At 50.8% G+C, this 9,717-nt stretch overlaps 1 protein-coding gene across 5 annotated transcripts in view; it reads right to left on the bottom strand.

Moving 5' to 3' along the window:
- HDAC6 (histone deacetylase 6) overlaps window positions 1-5,730 on the bottom strand; it is a 20,097-nt gene extending 14,367 nt beyond the window's left edge. The window contains exons 1-10 of one of the 5 annotated variants that reach the window (XM_012730377.1): window positions 5,627-5,730; window positions 4,393-4,527; window positions 4,182-4,310; window positions 3,961-4,049; window positions 2,017-2,101; window positions 1,892-1,932; window positions 1,613-1,709; window positions 1,370-1,467; window positions 379-483; window positions 193-261 (exon numbers count right to left, since the gene is read on the bottom strand). In XM_012730377.1, the coding sequence (XP_012585831.1) occupies window positions 193-261; window positions 379-483; window positions 1,370-1,467; window positions 1,613-1,709; window positions 1,892-1,932; window positions 2,017-2,101; window positions 3,961-4,049; window positions 4,182-4,310; window positions 4,393-4,497 (818 nt within the window). In that variant the 5' untranslated portion in view covers window positions 4,498-4,527; window positions 5,627-5,730. Of the gene's footprint in view, window positions 1-192; window positions 262-378; window positions 484-1,369; window positions 1,468-1,612; window positions 1,710-1,891; window positions 1,933-2,016; window positions 2,102-3,960; window positions 4,050-4,181; window positions 4,311-4,392; window positions 4,594-5,249; window positions 5,294-5,423; window positions 5,436-5,626 lie in introns of those variants that run through there. The other 4 variants (XM_012730378.1, XM_012730380.1, XM_012730379.1 and 1 more) reach the window with 4 other exon arrangements.
- Between the last annotated feature and the right edge of the window lie 3,987 nt (window positions 5,731-9,717).

The raw sequence follows: 9,717 nt of genomic DNA, 5'->3' as shown, positions 1-9,717 counted from the left end.
ATCTATAAAATGGGAGCCTAACAGTTCACCCCTCAGAGTGAAATTAAGAGAGAAGACTCACAGAGAGCCTGGTCCTAGGGTGAGTCCAAGAAATATGAATGTCCTCCCTCCCTTCTTGGGCTCTGCCTGGCTGGGCATGAAGGGTGGGTGGTTGCTGGGAGTCTAGCATCCAGTGTGGCTCTTGGAGCATACCTGGGATCCTTGTCAAAGGCGAACTGTGTCCCCTGACCATGGTGCACATCCCAATCCACGATAAGGACCCTGTGAGTGAGAGAAGGGGGCACCATGTAAAAGGATCAGTGTGAACCTGGGGGAACAGTCCAGACCAGATACTCCTGTGCCACTTCCATCACACCCACCCTGCTGTTTGCTACTGACCTCTGAATGCCATGCTTCTGTTGTGCATAGCGGGCAGCCACAGCCACATGGTTGAACATGCAATACCCATCCATGAGACTGTGCTGGGCATGGTGTCCAGGAGGCCTGGGTAGGACAGGGAAGACCACAGGTTGTGGGGGGCTCCTTCTCTGTCGAGACAGGCTCTCCCGGCTTCTCTTGTCCTGAACCACAACCCCCCCCCCCATTGCCAAAGCCTGCAAATCTGCCATGAACTGAGGAACTGGGGCCCTTGGGCCTACAATCCTAGTTTACAGCTCTCTCCAAAGGAAATCTTGCAATCATTAAAAGTATCAATGCAGACTCTCACACCCAATCATTTTGGGTCATTCCTGGGGACTCAGCCTAGAAGCTATATAATAAAAAGGGACAAATAACATGTTTATAGACGGACAACAATATAGACTGTGGCAGTCTTAAAAAGAGCAAATGATTGGGGAGAACTAAAATGATAAAGGGCAGGCAACTGGTTAACTTATTGTGCACTAATGGCCTTCTATACAGGTCAGAGAAAAGTTTTCCAAGATGTGTAAGTAAAAAATGCATGGTATGGAAGGGAGAGTGTCATGTGCCACCATGCTCTGTGGCTAAAAACAGGGGTAGAGAGAAAAGGCTTTTGTATTTTATCAGTTCTGAGATGCCAATCATAAGCTGTACTGTGAGTGTTTGTACAATGTATCTGGATGTCAAGATGTTACAAAAAAGTCCCTTAGAGTCAACAAAAGATGGTATTTTATTCTAAGATTAAGCACAGACTATTTCTGGGAGGATACATGAGTCATTGGTTACAATGATTACCTCCCAGGAAGGAAAGCTGGTGTCTGGGGGAACGGCAGCAGGGAGACTGTTTTTGTAGCCTTTTTTGTACCTTTTTTTTTTCCTGAACCACATGAATATACTACCCATACCATTACATTTTACATTTGAAGAAGGGATTTCTGAACGTAAGAAGCAAAATGCTGGTGAGTCCTACCTGACGATGGCCATGGCATTCCGGATCTCAGCCCCCAGAACTGCATCTACCAGCCTGAGGACGGAGCCTGAGGCCAGGCAGGCACATGTGTAGGAGTTCTGCAGAGACAGTGAGGAGCCAGAGAGGGAGCAAGGGAGAAAGTAGCCCTGTCCACTCAGTTGTTCCCCCCAAGGTGGGGTGGGTGTGGGGATGAGGGACCCCAGGATTGCCACCACCCCCTAACTTCACAGTTCTCATCCATACCGGATGTAGATAAACGGAATCATAGGTGTCTGCTAGAATGCGGAGCTCCCCCTCATTCATGTACTGGGTGGTCTCCATCAGGTCAATGTACTCCAGGCTACAGACACAGAGAGGGGATGAGATTCAGGAGCCTGCCTTCCTCCTTGTCCCATGTTACAGGCGGTGACACTGAGGTTTAGGGAGACTTGCTCAAGGCCCATGAGATTCCTTCCCAAAGCATCTACCTGCCCTCATTCACCTGGACAGTTCTTTCCCATCCCTACACTCCCCAGTCTTCACCTGTGAACCAACATCAGTTCTTCCTTCTCAGCAAACCGGGCCTGGAGAAACAAGTAGATTACAGGGCTAAAGTACTGGCTATGTCCAGCTCCTGCCCTCCACCCAGGGTGCCGGCCAGGACTCACCTGAAAGGACACACAGCGGTGTAGGAGGCCCTCCTGGATGAGCTGCTCTTTGATGGCATGGAGCCGCTCGGGGCACTCAGGGTAGCTGGATTCACAGAGACGTGGCCACACACACAAAGATATGTATGAACACTTGCGAACACCACATTCTTTTCTGCCACATGGCCCCCATCCACCATCGCTGCTCATGCCAGGAAATTTCCAGTCACTGTTAGTGACTGTTGGCTCCTCTCTCACAATAGAACCGAAGTCTTCCCCCTTCTCTTTGCCCCTACAGCTGCTCTATCACTTGTGCTCCTCACCGGCCTCCCCGCTTCTACCCTCTCACATCAGTCCTTTCTCCAGCTAGAGAACCGTCAAGAACCAAAACAGATCGTGTCTCTCCTGCACTCAAAACCCTCTTGTGACTTCCATCTCATTCAGCACAAAAGTCAAAGTCCTCCCAATGCCACACAAGGCCCTTAACAGCCTTCCCCATGAGCTCTCCCCAACACTCGCGCTGCGCTGCTTCTCCTATACTGGTCTCCGTTCTTCAGTGAAGTGAAGCACTCTTTATTCCAGCTGCTCCCAGATAGCTCTATGGCTCATTCTTCACTTCCTTCAGGTGGCTGCTCAAATATCAGCGAGGCCTTCCCTGACCATGCTATTTAAAATGGAAGATTCCTCTCCCTGCAGTTTCTACCACTCCCTCCAGCTCTACTGTTTCTCCATAGCACTTCTCCAACTATACACAATACTGCTTACTTTTTGTTGTTTTTTACTGCCTGTCTTCCCCCTCTAAAATGTAACCTCCACAAAACCAGGGGTTTTGTTTTATTTACTGCTGTCCTTAGCTTCTCAATAGATTGCAGGTATGTACTCAATAAATGAAGTTTTTTTTGCCATCGTTGAGTCTATGTTCAGACGGGTAAACTGGTAAACATGTTAACACTATAATTAGCAAAAATGACATGGGCTAGGAAAATCCTGAAGATTAGGTGTGGAGGAAGAGGAGTGACCAGGTAAAGACCTCTCTGAGACAGTCCCTTTGAGATGTCAGTGTTAAATGGGAAAGGAGACAGACTCTTTGGGAAGAGGCTCAGTCAGGGTGAAGAGCTGAGACGAGAGGTGCCTGGCATGTTGGAAAATCAGTGTGGGTGAAGTCAAGGTAGGGGAAGCAAATGAGGGGGAGGACTTGCTGATGAGATCACCAAGGTGTTGTGGAAGCAGGTCATGTGGAACCTGAGAGTCCAGAATGAAGAATCTGTACTTTGTCTGGAGGGCAAAAGCCTACCCTTGAAAGACTAAGAAAGAACATCACCTTGTACATTTTTTTTTTTTTTACTACAGTGTGGAGAGTGGACTAGGGTTGAGGATGGAAGCAAGGGCTGGGGAGCAAGTCTCTGCAAGTCTAGGTGAATGATGGCGGTGGGGGGAGTAGAAGTGGGGAAGAGAGGTGAGATACTGAATACATTTCAAACAACCTAAAGAATTCGCTGATGGATTACAAGTGTGAAAATTACAGTGAGTGAGTGGGAGGCATAATTCTTCAATTTCAACACAAAAATCTCTTTCTCAAGGAAGCCTTCTGGAAACCCTGGTTGTTAGTGGAGGGCTCTCTAGTAAACACTCTGGAATCTCCTGACCCTAAGTCCTCATTCATTGAACACGTAACACTGCTGTTGGCTGTTTAATGATTTGCTCTCCACTTACCCACCAGCTTCTTGAGAAGGGCCCTCTTTGTGTTGCCCACCACATCTGGATCACCAGCTCCTGCCACCCAATAGCACTAAACAATGGTTTGTTGGCTGAATGAACTTAGAACCCTTTCGAGCCTGCACCCCACCTCCCTAAATCATGTTTCTAGTTTCTAGGGTAGTATAAAAAAAGTACTGGTTTTTGCTAATAGGCTCTAAGTGTGTGCATTTGTGTGCGCTGGGCACAGCCTGGAAGAGTCAACCTCACCTGTCATCCCAGAGGCAGTAGAATTCGTTTAGCTGTTCATCAAACACCAAGCCAGTGCCAGACAGTATCTTGGTCTCAAGGTTCAGATCCTGCAGGAAAAATGGGAGAGACACAGTCATTAAGGGTCTGAGTCCGAAAGAATAAACCACCCTGTCCAGGATAGAGATCCTCAGGGTTTTAGTTGTCACAGGAAGGTACACTGGGGTCAGGGCCCCTCTCACCAGTTCTTGCAGCCCCACGACTAGGTCTTGTTCGGTCGCTTGGCTGAGCTTCTTCATTCTGCCTTTCTTCTTTACCTCTGCTAGACTGGGGCTGGAGTGCAGTGCAGCACCCTTCTTAATACCTCGCTTCTGCCAAACAGAGGGAAGGGTCAGAGTCCAGTGAACGGCCCACTGCTCCCCCTCCCCCTCATCTGCAAGTCTAGGGCCTCACCGAGGTGATGCAGGAGTCGTGAGGGGGCGAGTGGGGGTTGTGCCTACTCCTTCGCTGCCTGGTGGTGGTGGTGGTGGTGGAGGAATCCTGACCGTGGGAGGTCATGGTTGGGGAGAGTTCACCGCTGCGGCGGTTCTGGGGGTGGGGTGGATGTGACTGTGAAGGGGCTGGACATCCCCATCCCTGGGGACCCCACATCCCAGCTCCTTCCCAGGCCCCGCCCCCTTCTCCAGTCGCCAGCCCTGCTGCCAACCTATTCCCCACTGCCTCTTAAGCCCCGCCTCTCTCCAGGCCCCACCCCTCCCTCCACTGGGGTGTCCATTCCACCTGGTCTCGCCCATTCGACGAGGCCCCACCCCCTTCCACTATTCTTTCCCTTTGAAAATCTCGCCCTTTCACTCAGAGGTTCTAGGGCCCGCCCATGGCGGCTGATCACCGCCCCTTCCGCTTTTCCGAACAGCCCCACCCCCCCCGCTCCAGTTCCCAGACCTTTGCAATCCTCTCAGACTCTTCCAGACCCCACCCCCTCACAAGCCAGTTCTCGCCTGTCAATCTCCCGGGTTAGCCACCCAGCCTTTCCCTCAGACCAGCCCTGGCCCTGACTCCACCCTCAGCGAGCCATTGACTCCACCCCTTGTCGGGCGACCCGCACCTTCCACCCGGCCAGGTCCCGCCCCTACGGCCTCCAGCGGCCCGGCTCCTCTGGGGCCTGCCCCTTTCCTCCCTCCAGACTCCACCTCCTACCCAGACCCTACCCCCAAGGCTTCACGGAGCCTTTTCAACTCCCTCGGAGCCGCCCCCCGCCGGCCTCCGCCGGCCCGCCCCTTGCCGTCGACACTGCCCAATCTTAGCCTCACCTCAGAGTGCCCTGCCCCTTCCTCAAGCTCCACCCAGAGCTCCAGCCACTCGGTTCCCGGCGACCAGTGGGGCCGCGGGGACGTGAGCTCCTCCTTTCCATTGGGCTGCATCTCTCCACAACCCGCCCAGATCCCACCCACCACACAGGAGATTCAGTGGTAACGCCGCCGCACCTTGGCCGTTGGTGCCCCGCCTACCGAGCGAATTCTTTAACTGACTCGCTGGTCAGCCCAAAACGCCGGCGCTACTGCGCTTGCGTGAGGCGCGCGCCGCCGTTTGGGTGACGCGCGGGCTCGCGCTCTCCCCTTCCCCCACGGCGTCTTCCACCGCCACCCGGGTTGTGGTGGCCCCCGCGCCGCCGTCTCTGCCCAGTCACCTTAGGAGCCCTCAGGAGCCGCGCTAGCGGTGCGGTGTGCTGACTCGAGAGCAAACCAGCAAGCGAGAGAGTTAGGAAGGGGCGTCTTGGCTCTTTCCCGCGGCTTCCCGCGCGGCGCACCGTGATGACGTAGCGCGGACGGGGCGGCTGAGCTGGGAGCGTGGTGGAAACTGCTTGTGTGGCGGCCAGGGTGGGAGTGGTGATGACAAGTGTGATGGGGCTTTTCTGAAGGTTCACTGAGGTGGTACCCAGGAAGCACTTTCCAAGTGCCAACTATGAATAGAATGCCCGGGAAATGCCTGGTGAGGCGCGAGAAGTCGAGGGAGGGGCGGGTGATTTTTGTGGGACAGGCATTGTAAACCGCAGTTCTAAGAGGAGGTAGTTCCCATTATTAAGGCTGCTAGCAGATAAGGAAACTGAGGTTACAAGAGTCAACCATGTGACCTAGGGCTAGTTGCCGAAGGTCTCCGTGCTTCAGTTTCCTCATCTGCTGAGTTGTGATAATAGTTTCAGGGGCCAGAATGGACGTGCGGAGGGAGCTTTTTTGGGTGGCAACACCCTCCGCCCCTGCCCCAAGGTCAGAGCCCTCCGGGGTAACGTTGTTCCCGAGCTGGAATGGAAACTGTATCGAGACTTGGGGGGGGGGGTTGCCCCAGGAGCCCTCCCAACTTTCCGCCCTTGTGTCTAAATGTCTAAATTGCAGCAGCCCGGGAGGTCGGTTTGCCCTCCTAATCTCCTGCTCTCATTCTCTGCCATTTCCTACCGGGCTGTAGGCTGGGACCAGAGAGATAAGCGGTCTGGGCTTCAGCATCGCTGACTAATTGACAGCCCCGCAGCCCCGTAGGCGTCGGGCGCTCTGAACCTCGAAAACCTCAGTTTCATCTCGTCCCCCCCCCCCACTCTTCCTACATGAACGCCACTCTTCCTACATGAACGCCACTCTTCCTACATGAACGCCACTCTTCCTACATGAACGCCACTCTTCCTACATGAACGTTCCTCCGGTCCCAGTGGAAGAGGGTCACGAACCTAAGACCTTGAAACCACACACGCTAAAGAAAACAATGATACATACTGAGGAACATTCTGGGGTTGTGATGCCTGCAAAATAATAGAATAGGGAGTCTTGAAAGGGCCAACACCCATTTTTCTGGATAGTCAAGAGAAGTTCCTATGGAGCAGAGGTCAGACTTTCTATAAAGGGCCAGATAGTGAATAGTTTAGGCTTTGCAGGCCGCATACCACCTCTGTGGCTTACCTATCTCTCCTTCCCTTCCCTCTTTTCTTTCCCATAAAATAATGTGAAAACGAGTGCAATTTGCCCTTGCCCAGAAGGCCATAGTTTGCTGATCCCTGTTATAGGGTGTCAGTCTTTGGTCTCCTTTATCTGGCTGGAATTCTTTTCAGGATGAGTGCAAAGTTTCCATGATTGCTGAGGAGAGGTCTTCCCTTTGTGAGATATGAGGACAGGGATTCATGGGCAGGGTCAGGTTATTTATGGAATAGGTCCAGCAAATGATCCTGGACAGAGCGAGGACAGGGATTCCTACAGTTTCTATAGTGTTCTGCTGAGCCAAGGGGGCTTTATATATTGGGTAAGACAGGTATTTCTAGAGACTGCAGACTAGGAATTCCTGTATAAATTCGGGATGGGGCTCCTTAGTCTGTATTAGACAGGTTCCCATAAAGATATTGGGTGGTACAGTTCAGGTATGGGCACAGGTACAATTTAGGTGGCACAGGTATTTCTGCACAGATTCAGAGCTGTGTTCACATAGACAGGATTAAGTGTTTGTGTACAGATTCAGTCAAGAAATTTATTAATTGGACTAAATAATGCTAGTTGCTATAACTAACCAACTCAGCTTCCCAGTCTTAAAAAGGTAATGTTTATTTCTTGCTCATACAAAATGCAATGCCAGTATTTACTACTGGGCATTTATGGGCCCAGGGAAACTTCCATATTGTGACTCAGCTCTCCTATGAGTCCTTGAAGTTGTCACAAGCAATTGGGTTGGTAGATGGGGGAAGAAAGGGAGTAAGAAGTTGTTACAATCTGGTCTTGAAAGTGGTATCTATCTCTGCCTACATTCCTTTGGTCAGAATTCTGTCACATTTCCACATAAAGAATGTTGGGGGAGTAAGTGAACTCAGCAAGAAAGGGAACAAGTTTGAAAAGCCTATAGCAGTGCTTGCTGCAGGATTCTGTAGACTCTATAAGCACTCTGCTGTCCAGTGTGGTAGCCACTAGCCATGGGTGGTTACAGACCCTTTGAAATGTGACTTGTCCAACTTGAGATGGACTGTTGCCTATCTTGTAGATTTAAAAAAAATTGGTATGGATATCCCAATAAATTTTATACAGACTGAGAAAATGAAATAATATATTGGGAAAAGTAAAATGTGTTATTAAGTTCAATTCTTTAGTACAGCCATGTGAAAATTTGGAATTAACACATGTGGCTCATGTTTCTGTTGGACAGTGTTGCCAATGAGGGTTCTCTTTAAAGTTCTTGTGTGAGGGTAGGCATGTCTACAGGGTCAAGTTAATGTTTCCTGAATGGGGTCAAGAGAATAAATCTGTTGGTAAGGCAGGTTTGTAGGAAAAGATGAGGATTGGAGACACTGTAGAGTGAGAGGGAAGGTGTGAAGGCATTTTCTGCTGTGCAGATTAAGACTAGATAGTCCTTTAGCAGCTAAAAGTGTGGTTTTCTGTAGAGGGTTGGTTAGAGGATTCCCGGGATTTCCGATTGGGGTTAAAACTAAATTCCTGGAGATGACAGATCAGGTGACCTGTTAGCAGTCAGACCAGGGATTTATTTTGAGGTTGGGGACATACAGAATCAGGCTATGGGTTACTTAACAAGGGTAGGACAGAGAATCCTATGCAGTGCAGGTGTTTTTATACTGGATCAGTTCTTGAAACCTCTCAAGAGCCAGAAGTTCCACTGAGTAGTTAGAGCAGGGTTTTCTATACCAGCTCTGGTCACCGCCCCTGCTGGGACTCAGCCTGTGATCCCAGCAGGGTCTGGACACACTGAGGAAAGACACTTTCCTACAGGAGTTCAGGTTAGAGTTTTCTTCTCTCGGGTCAGGACAGTAGCTCTTCCTTAATTCTAGGACAAGACCAGGGCAAGGGTGTCAGAGAGTCATGTCAGGGCTTCCCATGCAGCGTAAGGAGAGCTTTTAGAGAGCCAAGTTAGGAATGCTTGTGAAGGGTCAAGTTAGAGTCCTGTAAATGCATTAAATTCATTTCTGTTGAGTCAGGAAAAGGCTTTCTGCAGAGACCAGTCAGTTTCTAGCACAGTTGGAAGCCAGGCCTCCTGGAGAGGGGCAGGATGGTGGAGCTAACACAGTGTGCACAGGGAGTCCTGTACAGTGCTGGACGTTCCTGCCACGGGGTCAGCCAAGAATTTTCTGTGTATGTTCAAGACTGAGGTTCATATAGAGAGTTGGCTCCTGGGGAGAGATGAGGTGTTATGCAGGGGGGTGTCAGAAGTCATTGCAAGCCAAGAAGGCCAGGGTTCCTGGAGAGGTTGAAGATGGCTATCTATCTCTGCAAATAGAAAGCCAAGTTCATGGTTCAGAACTAGCTGTTACTGAGAGTGAAGTGTTCCTGATGTGCTCCCTGCAGGGCAGGGCGCCAGTACAATGTGCACACAGAGGTATCCTGGCCAAGGTCAGGATTCCTCCAGAGACATAGGGGGTCAGGACAGGGAGACCTTCGCAGAACCAAGAGATCCCTGTGGTGAGTGTAGACTGATATGACTCTGCAGTGGGCTAGCACAGCAGCTAGCTGGAAGGCTGTTCTTTCGAGGACAGCTGCTTCTCCACACTGTGTTCAGGATGTGCGGGCCTGAAGGAGGGGAAAAGCCATAAAGAGAAGCAGCCCATTTGTGAGCAAGACTCACTTGGGGGAACCACCTCACCCATAGTCCACTCCTTAAACTCAGTGTGTCAGGACAAGCTCATCAGGTCTGAGTCACGCTTTTTCATGAGTGAAGTGTGAAGTTAGGAGTATAGAGCCATGCGTCACTTAACAGTGTTTCAGTTGATGACAGGTGGCGGTGGGCCCAACAGGTGATACATTA

The sequence above is a fragment of the Condylura cristata genome, unplaced genomic scaffold, assembly GCF_000260355.1.
Source record: "Condylura cristata isolate star-nosed mole 26May11 unplaced genomic scaffold, ConCri1.0 scaffold00027, whole genome shotgun sequence".
NCBI classification, from domain to species: Eukaryota; Metazoa; Chordata; class Mammalia; order Eulipotyphla; family Talpidae; genus Condylura; species Condylura cristata.
This window is presented reverse-complemented; position numbering and strand designations above follow the sequence as displayed.